The following is a 13,160-nucleotide window of genomic DNA, read 5'->3' as shown; positions in this document are numbered from 1 at the left end:
ATGTTTCTATAGAAGAACACAATGTACTAATTTTAGTAGTACATGCTTTTTTAAAGAAAAATCAAATGACTCTGCGTTGGGCTTTTAGAGTGGTATTATCTTAAAGCACATGTCCCTGTTCATGGAATGAGGTATAACATAAACAAGAAATTTCTGAGTGGAAATAATACGGAAAATAACTTTTTCAATGTATAGAGTCAAAACATTAGGAACTAAAATATTATTTTAAATCTTAAAAATGTGATAAAAAACATACATAATTGTTAAATTACAACAAAAAGCAGTGGTTATTCAAGTTATGTATTTCATAAATCACATGTGTCTAGACTACCTTAGCTAGTAAAGACCTGTGTATACTCCTTGGAAGGAATACTACACACATATGAGTCAGTGTACAACCATAGGCTAATAATATAAGAAAGAGTCTACCTAATTACAATAGAATAAACTTTGGAGTCTAAGTCCCACGTAATGATATACTAGGAAATTGGAGAGGAAGATGGTACAAGATATATAGATAATTCTAGGGTTTATTGTCAGTTTATATGTAAGTGGTACTAATAAAATACAACTTCTTTGTACAAATAAATATACCCTCTTCCTTATAGGATCCAGGTAGCTACTACCTTCTTTGGTTCCTTTCTAGAGTCATGTGCTTCTGCCCTTGGGTAGTAGCAAAAAAGAGAGGAAGATCCCTGTCCTTCACTTTCCCCACTTCTTTCACAAGACTCTTCTGGTATGGGGTCCTCTTTTGCTCAATTGGCTCCTCCAAACAGTTTTCATCCTCATCCTTTCCCAAGAGCTGGAGCCCAAGCCCTACTACGCATATGGGAATATGCTTAGGATTTGACTTGGGCCATTGACCTCGACACAGTAATAGTTGCTGCTAGCTTATTGAGATGATGCTCTCACATTCCTGAGGGCTCAATTCTGTGTCTCCTCCCAAAGTATGGAAACCACACAAGGACTAGCCCAATACCTCTTGGACTTTAATACTACCATATTTTGAGAATAAAGGGAAAGATAAAATTTAAAAATAAGAAATACTCCAAATCTTTCTTCATCAAGATGGCAAAGAATTTTTAAGATACCTAGAAATGAAACTATGGTTTCTGATGAAGACAACAATGTGATACAGTAGAGGAAAATAGTTTTTTTCAATAAATGGTACTAGATTAATAGAATATCCATACAGGAGATGTATAGAGATGTATATACATGTATTTGTGTGTGTGTGTGTGTATATACATATATATATATGTGTATATACACACACACATATATATAATACAAAAAATAAGTTCCAATGGAGTACATATCTAAACACAAAATATAAAACAATGTTTTCAGAAGAAAACGTAAGAGAACATCTCTATGTTCATTATCTTGGAGTAGGCAGAGATTTTTTAAATAGGACACAAAAAGCACTAACCATGAAATCTAAAAACTAGACAAACTTGAATATATTAAAATTCCTACTTGGTGTCAAAAATCATCATTATGAGAGTGAAATCAAACTATAGAGTAGGATGCCATTCACTATAAACATATTTGTTAAAAGATTCATATCCAGAATATACATATTTAAGAACCTTAAACAATAATGAGAAAAAGACACACAACCCAATAGAAAAATAAACAAAAAACTTGAATGACCACCGCACAGTAAAGAACATAGAATGGCTAATAAGGATGTAAAAAAGGGCATTCAACTTCATTAGTTATTAGGAAAATGCAAAATAAAACCGCAATGTATTACCACCACCCACACACAAGAATGGCTAAAATGAAAAAGATGGGGAAATACCAAATGAGAACATGGAGCAACCACTTGGAGAAATTGCTTGTCAGTATTTATAAAAGTTGAACCTGATAATATCTTCTTATTTAATAATTCTAACCTTAGTTAACATGCATGTGTCAACAAAAGACATGTTCCAGAACATTTAGTTACTCTATTCATACTGTACCTAAACTGAAATAATACATATGATCATCAACAGTAAAAAAGATGAATAAAATGTGTTATATTCAAGCAATCGAATATCACATAAGTGAGTTTAAATTAGAACCCTCAACTACACACAAGTAGATAAAACAAATAGTAGAAAAGGTAGCTAAAACAAAAAGTGAGTAGGAAAAAAAATGACACAAAAAGAGTGTCTGCAATATGATCCCATTCATATAAAGACTGTGAGCAATTTAGTTCTTTTATGGAAAACAGTATGGAGTTTCCTCAAAAAAAAAAAAAAAAAAAAAGGTGGGGGGAGCTAACTGACTTTTGACCCAGTGATCCCACTTCTGGGAATATACCCTAAGAATCCTGAAACACCAATCAGTAAGAATACATGCATTCTTATGTTCATTGCAGTGTTACTTAAAATAGCCAAGATCTGGAAACAGCTCTAGTGCTCATCAGTAGATGAGTGGTATATTTACAGAATGGAATACTGCGTTGCTGTTAAAAAGAGGGTACTCTTGCCCTTTGCTATATAGCATGGATGGACCCAGAGATTATAACACTACGCAAAGCAAAATAGGTCAGAGAAAGACAAATACTATATGATCTTACTTCTTTGTAGAATCTAATGAGCAAAATAAACTGATGAACAAAATAGAACCAGAGGCATGTATACAAGGAACAGACTGACAGATCTCAGAAGCAGAGGAACTTAAGGGTAGAGGGAACTGGCTAAAGGAAGGTGAAGGGATTAGCCAAAGAACCTTTGTGCGTAGTGCGCGCAGTGCGCACACACAAGAATGTGATGAAGACCAGAGGGCTGGGTGGAGGCAGGAAGAGGGGACAGCAGTTGTGGTGTCAACTAAGAAAAAAGTTTCTATCTTAGTTTCTCTTGGGAAATGGGGATAAGGGACAATGGAAGGTGACATGAGGGAGGGTTTCTGGGGGTGTGCAATATTTAGGTTCTTGATCTAAATCCTGTTACATGGGTTTATTCAGTCTCAGTGAAAATTTACCCAGCTGTATCCAAATTAAAAAGTTAAAACAGAAACAAAAGAATGACAAGAAGGGATCAACATTATGTTTAAAACCAAAGAGATCATAATAAACTCCACCTCCCCACCCCCTTAAGCCTTGTGCACGCACACGCACAATGAAGTGAAAGCCTCATTGGCTGGGACTAGGTGGCGCACTTCCGGAAGTCGCTCTTAATGCGACTTCTTCCGCCTCGTGGCCATTTCACCTTCCCGCCTCCGTGTCATCCAGCTCGGTGGCCTGGGCCCCAGTACTCAAGCTGCGAGATAAACAGTGTCTTGTGTGCCTCTTTCTGGGTCACCACCGTCAGGCTTCAGCTCACTACTACCGCCATTATGAACATCCGCAATGCTAGGCCAAGCGACCTGATGAGCATGCAACACTGCAACCTCCTCTGCCTTCCCGAGAACTACCAGATGAAATACTATTTCTACCATGGCCTTTCCTGGCCCCAGCTCTCTTACATCGCTGAGGATGAGGACGGGAAGATTGTGGGCTACATCCTGGCCAAAATGGAGGAAGACGGAGCTGCTGTCGCCCACGGACACATCACCTCCCTGGCGGTGAAGCGTTCACACCGGCGCCTCGGCCTGGCCCAGAAGCTCGTGGACCAGGCCTCCCGGGCCATGGTGGAGAACTTTAATGCCAAGTACGTGTCCCTGCATGTCAGAAAGAGTAACCGGGCCGCCCTGCGCTTGTATTCTGACACCCTCAACTTCCGGATTAGTGAGGTGGAACCCAAATACTATGCAGATGGTGAAGATGCTTATGCTATGAAGCGGGATCTCACGCAGATGGCAAATGAGCTGAGACGACCGCTGGAGCTGAAGGAGAAAGGCGGTTGTGTAGTGCAGGGGTCCAGGGAGACCAAGGAGGCCAGAGGCAGCACACTTCCTGGTTCTAAAAGGTCCGGTCAGAAGAAGAACCGAGCCCCTGGCAAAGGTGGCAGTGACCGCAAGGAACTCAATGAGTCCATGGAGCGCACCGATGCCCAGGATGGCCCAGAAGACTCAAATTCTACCTCCTAGAACCTGCTGAAGGTACTCTCTTTTCCTGCCCCAATTCCTTCCTACCCTAAATCCTTGCACCATACATCAGCCTGCCCGATCCCATCCTATCCCATCCCATCCTAGCTCTGCTGGTTTCACAGTGAAAACCACCTGGTGACCTTGAAGAGGGGCATAGATTGAGTTGGGGGAAACTCATTGCTCACTTTTGGAAGTTAACCGGCTTCCAACTCATATGCTGAAAGTAGATTAAATTCAATTTAAAAAAAAAAAAGCCCACAAGATTTATCCTGTCCTTTTAGTATGAATTGGATTTCAGGGCACCACCTAGTTGATGAAAGAAATGTCTTCTTTATAGAATTACTGCCGATAAATGCAGAAACAATGATATAATTATAAAATTACCATTTGGCAACTTTTGACGAAATAGTATATCTAGCTAATACTATTAGGTGAAAGTTGGAGCATTTTTTAGTGATTGATCAGACAAGTCACTCCTCAAGTGTAACATCACTAATAGGAAGACAAATATTATGTGCCTCCTAATGCAGTAGAAAGTACACAGCAACACCTATGAAATCTTTTTTGCAAAGAGAAAATTTGAATCCAAACAAGGCTCTAGATCTAACTTTTTAATTAAAAAAAAAAAAATAGAGGGGCCTTTTTTAACTGTACTGTGGTGTAATCAGTCAAATTCAGAATGAGAGATTTCTATAGAAAAAATGACCTGGTTTTCTTCAACAAGGAAATGTCATTTTTAAAAAGGGGAGGAGGGATTTATTAAAACAAACTTTATAGAGATACATTGACCAAACTCAACCATTGTAGACATTGTTTGGATCCTGCCTTAAACCAAATATAAGACATTTTGAGAGAACCAAACAAATTTTGAACATGGACTGACTGTATGCTATTAAGAAATTGTTAAGAATTTTGTTGGGTGAGCTGATTTGCATTATAGTATTATATTTAAACAGCCCTTTTATCCATTAGAGATGTATACTAAAATAATTGGAGGTAAAATAATAGAATGCCTAGGATTTACTTCAGCAAAAACGAAAACAGAAAGGGTTGGCAAGATAGGATAATTGTTGAAGTGGAATAATGGGTACTTGGGAGATTTGTTATGTTCTTTATTGTTCTGAATGGGTGAATATTAACAAGTTAAAGGACAAAAACAATGATTGTACTTCCTTATACACACTAACACTAAGAAGCTGCTAAAAAAGTATTGTCCAAGACTAACATCTATCAAGGAACTTCATACAACACCTTAAGAATTTCAGGGGTCAGTGAGCTACTGTCAGTTTAGAAGCTTTAACTTGTAATTCTAGTCACCTTACCTTTACTTGTGAAAAAAGGCAACAACTTTCTCATAACAAAGTCTAGTCATGAGTGGCGTATAATTAAATGCTGTCTGATTAATTTACTCATTCACAAAAATTTTTGTCAGACAAGAGACTGATGGTTTGGTCATTACCAGGACAAGCTGATGTTCACATTGCAGCATTTAAGAATAAATGGACTGTATTTTTTATACAGTTTAATGCTGAAACTCATTATATTGCACACTAACCTTGTTTTATTTTCATTCATTTATAGTTCCATAGGTTATAAAACTTTAGACATAGAAAGTTCTTGGGGGTTAGAGTGTCCTCAGAGGAGTCTTTGCATCAGGTTTTTAACAACCTGAAGGTTTCATAATGACTGATTTGTTTGGTCTAAAGTTAAATGCAGCGAAACAGTCTAAAGTGGAAGGTAAACATTAAAGAAAACTTAGGCCTTGGGAGGAGCATTTTCAAATATACATCTGTGTTGAAAATCTGGAGGGCCTTGTATTTTGTTTAAATCAATACACCTTTCTAAAAATTAACTTCCAAATTCTTATATAGAAGAAGTTACATAATATTTATCTCATCTTTGTGGTCATTGGATTCTTTAGTGTTAAACTCCAGTCAAGGAGGAATTTAAGTAGAATAGAGCTAATTGGAGATTTCATACTCTCTTTATATAAAAAATATATTAAAATATAATTTGTAGATATCATTGGATGAATTCAAGAGCACTTAATATTGGCTCTGAGAAACAAAAGTAACTGCCACCCTAGTAGAGGAAGAGAGAAATAATTAATAAGAAGATCATTGTGGCAGTTAAAAGTCTCAGTATGCAAATGTACAAATTCAGGAATAATTAAAATGTTTCTTTATATTACTGTAATATAAAAAAAGGGACCCTCCCTGACGTCATTTAGGAACCCATCTGGAACAGATGTTCTTGTTGTGCTCCCTAGTACCTTTTGGCAAACTGGTGGTGCCTCAAGACCCCTTTTCAGAAAGTTGATTTTAAATCATGTGGGATTACAAAGGAAACCAATTTTATTGAACTACAGTTACAAACTATTTTAAAATAAATGTGTTTTATATATACTTTATTAGCATATGAAATAAGAAATCTAGCAGTGGGTCTAGTAATTACTGTTATTTCTAAGAAAATTTGAGTGTAAATGATATTTTGAGATACCCCAAACAGTAATACAATATGAAGGTACCTGTGGCTTTTATTGGTGACAAATTCATAAAAATTATTAATACTATGCATTGGTGCATACATTCATAATTGAAGGGAATGTTAAATTTCAGTTAGAGATTGGTGAAAATGCAGACTTTTTTTTTGTTGTTCCAAATCCAAGGTCATGCTTTCCTAAATTCTCTTGGTGGATCCCAGGTTAGGAATTCCTGATTCAGTGATTGTAATATTTTCTAGAATCATACATCATTTACTGGTTCATATACTTTCAGCTTCCAAATAAGAGAAGAGCATGCACAGAGAGGTTCACATAGGTTTTAAAATGTCAGTCCTGTTTCCCAACCGCAGGGGAGGCTAGGAAATGGAGTTTAGCTGTGCGCCCTGGAGAAAAAAGTAAAAGGTATGAATTCTGGTAACCACAGGGCACAGTTCCTGCCACAGTGGGAAGAAATGTGCTTGTGGTACTATGAAAATCCTGCCTCCATGCCCAGCTAGGAACACAGGATCATTCTGGTGCTTTCTCTACATGACTTGGCACAGAAAATCCTGTCAGGGTATTTGGGCTGTCTGCTTAGTCACATGACATGTGTCTTCTGTTCTTGCACAAACCTGGGCATAGGAAACTGGGATTCTGCCATCTTGCTGACTTATGCCTCTCTTTAAAGTCTGGAAGAAATAAATAAATCCCAGTGTACAAATGTACAAATCCCTCTAGTCTGAAAATCTCCAAAACTTCTAATGCTTTAATTACCTTCTGTCACCTTCATCCCATTTAACAGGGATTCTTTGGTACATACAGTAATTGCCTGAATGGGAAAAGGTTACTGTGAAGAAAGAGAATAGGAAAAATAAAAAAGGTTAATACAAAAAAAGTATAGTCCTGCCATAACTGTGGTGCTCCCTCCTTTGGAGGTAGACTTTTGACACTTACAGAAAAAAAATAATTTTTTGAAAGAAATAACTTTTTTTTTAATCTCTTCTTTTGGGTCTGGGGCAACAGACACAGTTGGCCTAAGTGATGGTGAGTAGGCAGTTGGTGAAGGAGATTGGGTGTCTCCCTCTACAAAGTGGTAATAAAATTTACCACTAACACTATGTGAACTCACTGTGTTACAAGTGCTATTTAAGGTGCCCATGAACTGTGTCATTTAATCTTACGATATCCCTCTGAAGTAGGTACTCCTGCTCCATTTTATAGACGAGGGCTATATGTCATATGGATCATGAATGAAAAAACAGGGATGCAAACTCAGATAGTCAGACACCATGATGGTGAGGGTTAAATGAGACAGTCCCTGTAAATTGCTCAGCACAATACCTCAAAGACAGTTAAATATCCTAAAATTTTAGCTCTTAAATGTGTAGAATTGTAACCATTCAGGTTCTTTTCTTCTCCACAGCAGTCAAATGATAGAATGTTGTGTATGAGCAGCAACAGTTTGCAATCTTGGAAGGGAGATGCATCTTAATGATTAAAATAGCTTTCCCTGACAAGCTGAAATGTCAAAGCATTCAGCTGAATCAACTCATCAACTAAGCAAAGTTTCTAGGGAGCCATAGCAATGAAGACAGGTCAGTTCAAAACATGCTAGTCAAGGCAGGAATGCCATCAAACTGTTGCTTACCTTCTGACAAGAAATGTGTGCTTGATGATTATTAAAAAAAAATGCAAAATCTTAGAACTTTCCATTGCGCTGGCAATAACCAAGGTTACTTCAGTGACTCTCCATTTCTGGTTTATTCTTTGTGTTGCTAAGCTGTCATCCTAACAAAAAGTTGTTAAATGCTCACATGAGCACTCACTGAAATAGACTGTTCTTAATTTTACCAGACAACTAATTATAACTGGAATGATATAATGAAATATGGGAGAAAGTTAAAGACTGACAGGCCCAGTAAATTCCTAGTATAACCTTACCCCAGATATGCCAGAAGCGATAGATTTCAAATGCAACTGCACTCCTAAGAAGATAAAAAGGAGGGTGGAAGAGATAAAATATTGTTTTGAAATACTAATCAGAGATACACTATTTGTTGAATTATTTATAATCTCAAAAAATGTCACTTTTCAATCAGTCTTTGATGTACATTTAGGATGACTGAAATACAAGCTTTGTCAGAGGTAATGATAAAAGCAGAGGGTTTTTATCCTAAAATGTCTACACTGTGCTTCAGTATAAAAAATCTAATAAGCTTTATGGTAGAGGAGGTAAGGAAGAGAGGATATGGAAAATGCTGTGAATGGCAGTGGTTGAGAGAGCCAGAGTAAAAAGCCATTCTGAAAGCATTCTGTAATGCTATTTTCATAGACTAATATTCTCAGAATATCATAGGATTTTAAAGAAAAGCCATAAAATTCTGTTTTGTGTTCCTAAAGTCTCATTAACAAAAATCTTCCTCAGGCTTCCATTGCCCACCTTTCAGAAATCCTAGTAATGCAAAAATTTGAATTCAGGAAGCTAATAAATTAGGTCTATAATATTCATATTTTAAAAAGAATCTATGGAAAATTTCTCCATCCTTAAACAGCAAACTATCCTAGGACATTTATTACAATGTTATTTGACTTTTTAAATTTAATGTCTTAAAATTATCAAGCAATATTCACTAAGAAAACTGCAATGACTTATACGATGTTTGGTTTTTATATAACTTCTTCTGCATGCCTATCTTAAGAGTATTTCTAATAAATTGAAAAAAGTAATGATGATAGTCTTTCTGACCTCTTCTCCCACATCTTATTCCTCTTCCATTAGAAGAAACATACATTTTAAAAAAAATAAGATTTTGTATTATATGCTTTTGGCTCTTCTACAACTTGATTTACTGTCATTATTTGGGAAACCAACTTTTCTGTGATTATGATTTTGTACAAAAATGCTTTCTAACTACTCTGTGCATACTAGCCACCCTTTATCTTATTACTTCTGTGTGTATTTGATAGATAGTAAAAAATAGTGCATCTTACAGTTGAAGGTGCTGTTGCTTTGTTAACTTTTCTTCCTTTTGCAGTTATGCAGTAATGGGCAGCAATTCTCCACTAGCTTTAACTATAATATATATATATATTCCATTCACTGTCACACATACCATTCTACCTTATTAAGGATTGGGTCCATGTCTCTTACATTTTTTTTTCTGTAAACTCCTGGCACATTATTCATGGTAGGTACTCAGTAAATATTCATGGAATGAATGAAGTAACCTCCCAAATTACCTATGCAGTAAAATAAAACTGGAAAGGAGAGAAAATGTATATAAGGTACCATTTCCTATTACAAAATACAGTTAAGAATAAAGAGACATAATGGGTATTTTGGTTTCATCGTTAGACCTCAAAGAAAGAAAATATGACTTAACAGAATTTGACACATTGAGTGTAGCTTATCAAGAACTAAAAAGACCTTTCATTTCTTTAGAATTGAAATACCGGGTTGGCCAAAAAAGTTCATTTGTGTTTCTCTTTAAGATGGCTCTAGTAGCACTGAGTTGTCTTTCACTTCATTCAAAACAATTTTGTGACAGTTGTCATATTAGTGTACATTTTTTTAAAAAGCTTATCAAAATTGGTAAATTTTTGTGTAGCCATTTCAGTATTGCAGATGGAAAAATATGCAACATTTTCAGTGTATTACGCTTTATTATCTCCAGAAAGGAAAAGATTTGTACAGTGTATGGAAAAGGTGTTGTGTTGATCAAACATGTCAAAAGTGGTTTACAAAGTTTTGTGCTGGACATTTCTCACTGGGCAGTGCTTTATGGTCAGGTAGACCAGTTGAAGTTGATAGAAAGCAAATGGAAACATTGAGAAAAATCAACATTCTACCATGTGGAGATAGCCGACATACTCAAAATAACCAGATCAGTAAAGTTATTAGTGAAAATGAAAAATATGTCATTTATTTTATGGAAAAAACCGTACGGACTTTTTGGCCAACCCAATATATTTCTTTTTGAGTGGAGTAGGATGAGATAAGATTTGAAGATGGCAAACGAAAAAGCATTTTGGTTTCTTTAGGCTTAAAATAGGACCTTTGGGGTAGATCTCAGCCTTTCAGTGTTCTCCCTCCTCCCCTTTCTCCTGGCAGAAAAAAATTTTTTTCATGAGAAGTTCATGTGTCCTCATGACAGGGAGGGGAGAGAGCCCTAGTTCCATGTGTGGCTCTTTGTGGTGCCACATGAATTCTCATTGGCTTCCATGGAGATACATTTAGTCTAAATTGGCTGGTGGTACCTTGTTGATCTGCTGCTAAAGTCTGTCATTTGTTAAATCAGTATTTTATTCTTTCAGAGTGGTCAGAGTTTGTAATCCCTCCTTGCTCACTTATTCTCTTTTCTTTTCTCAACAGCATATTGATCTTCGTGTCTCAGCCACGCCTGTCCCTTGAGCCCTGGCTTAGCCTCTCTGCTCTACAGCATTTCACAATGACCCCAATGGCTTCTCACTCAACTCTCAACCACAACCTTCCATGTACACTGCTGGTCATGACAGAACACCTGGACACAAGAGCCTGCTGCACAAGGCCCAAGGAAGTTGGAGGCCTGCCATCATGGAATCTCCCTTGGCCTACTCACACCATGCTGCTGTTTTATCCTGTTTGTAGTAGTTCTTTCTTGGGTGTGGTTGTCTTGCAAGGATGTCTCTTCCTAGAATGCCAGATAGGAAGCCGGGTAAACTCCTGAAACTCCTGTGCTTTCAGTTTTTGCTTTTATTGACCTGGGTTTCTCTCTGTGGAGGTAGTTAGGATCATCACGTCAGACCTCATGCCCGCTTTCTCCTCCTCCTTCCTCTTGTCTGATAGAAGTTCTCTGCTTCCGCTTCCTTTCCATGGGACCTCACCACCTGTGTTGCCCTCACAGTCCTTGAGGAGGTGATCTTCTTCCCAGTGGGAAGAAGTGGTCAGTAAAGGCTTCTGTGCAATCAGAGCTTAGAGATTTTAAAAGAGGGACAACAGTAATTAAATGTTGCATCAGGTTTTGTTTTGTTTTTTTTTTTGGTAATGACATAATTTGCCATTTATTGAATAACCATATGATTCAGGCACAGTGCTAGGACCTTTCTTAATAATATCTTTAATCCTTATAAGGTACAAATTACACTGTTTTATAGAGGAGGAAAATGAAGCTGATAAAAGCAAAGTAAATAGGATCTGCTCCCAAGTCCATTTGAATTCAAAGCCAAAGTTCCTTTCACATTCCTAATTGCTTGCTACTCTTTGCGTTTATTTGTAAAAGTGTGAAAACTACAGCAAAAAAGGAGAACCTGTTTTAAAATATTAAGTGTTAATACATGGCAATTTATCTCATTTGTAAATATTTATGTAATCTACCATTATAATCCTGGTTTACAGTTTTTCTCCAGTAAGAATAAGTGAAGACAAAGTGCTTTGACCTCTGTTATGAAAGTCACAAGATAAATCCAGAGCTATCATTACTTAATGTTTTTTATTCACTGAATGTGAATTATCATCATATATAACATTTCTCATGTTTAAATTTTCATGACAGCTGATGAATATGGTTTTAAGTCAAAGCTCTGACATTAACTATTTCATGACAAGAGATAAACCTGTTCTCTGTAATCATAATTAGCCCTGCTAAGTACTTCTTAGAGATCTACCACAACACACTCTAAGAATGCCTACCTAATAGCAAATGATTGCCTGAGGCAGATGCAAAAGGGTTTTTTTTTCTACACAAATAGGATTTGCCATTTCTTGTGCCAGTCGATTTTTCTCATCAATTTTTACATCCTCCCTTTTTTTCTTTTTGATTTTGTCTCCCAACTCTAAAACTGTTTTATTCCTTCCCCTCAAGCACGTGTTTATCTCTTTATTTTTAAATATTACAGCTTTCTAACATCTGTCTCTAGGGCAGCATAATCTTCACAATGAAATATTCCATGTTTTCCTTGAGCCCTTGTCAATATGTCTTCATGTTAACAGCTTAGCAGATGGAGAAACAGAAGGAGTAGCCTTCGCTTACCTGAATGATTTCTCTCCAGGATCAGGCACATTACTGTTTCTAGCAACTTGATGATAAGAATTAGAGTAATTGGAAAATAAGAAATGATATCTGACTTTTGCAGTTATTCACTAAAACTATTGGCAGCTTTTCTTTATTACTATAATAACTTTTTCCCAAGTCTCACACCAGGAGAAGGCAAGAATTATAGCAACCTACCTAACTTGGATTGTACCTAGTTAGATAATGAAAGTAAAATAAACAATAATATGAATATTGCTTTGGGTATAAATTAGCATGTTCCCAAGTTGTTCAGTGTACTAACAGTGATTTAGCCACAGCAGTAGATTTCTGGAACACTGATATTATGGTAGCTGATGACATTGCTTTTTGTAATAGCATTGTTCTTTTTATATAAGACAAATTATGGTTGCTGTTTTTTAATGGACTGCCTGCTGTTTACTTAAGTATAATCCTAGAGAGGCTAAAGCAAGATTTTGAAGCAAGGATGTAGGATAGTTAATGGTGAATACCCTTTCTAGCTGTAGAGAATGACCCATGTCCCTCTTTACCTGCAATTTTAAAGAAATTACTGGGTGGGCTCAGGTTTGTCAGCAAATTGTTCAGAAATACTAATCATCAAGATACAGAGTTTTCTTTGGCTAAAA

At 36.6% G+C, this 13,160-nt stretch overlaps 1 protein-coding gene across 1 annotated transcript; it reads left to right on the top strand.

Annotated features, from left to right (window-relative positions):
• Positions 1-3,327: 3,327 nt before the first annotated feature.
• NAA11 (N-alpha-acetyltransferase 11, NatA catalytic subunit) lies at positions 3,328-4,023 on the top strand. The gene has a single exon (XM_054590090.1). It carries the CDS (start codon positions 3,331-3,333, stop codon positions 4,021-4,023), a length of 693 nt encoding a protein of 230 aa, XP_054446065.1. The 5' UTR covers positions 3,328-3,330.
• The last annotated feature ends 9,137 nt before the right edge of the window (positions 4,024-13,160 follow it).

The sequence above is a fragment of the Pteronotus mesoamericanus genome, unplaced genomic scaffold (assembly GCF_021234165.1).
Source record: "Pteronotus mesoamericanus isolate MK-2021 breed Mesoamerican mustached bat unplaced genomic scaffold, CSHL_Meso_final contig_130, whole genome shotgun sequence".
NCBI lineage: Eukaryota > Metazoa > Chordata > Mammalia > Chiroptera > Mormoopidae > Pteronotus > Pteronotus mesoamericanus.
This window is presented reverse-complemented; position numbering and strand designations above follow the sequence as displayed.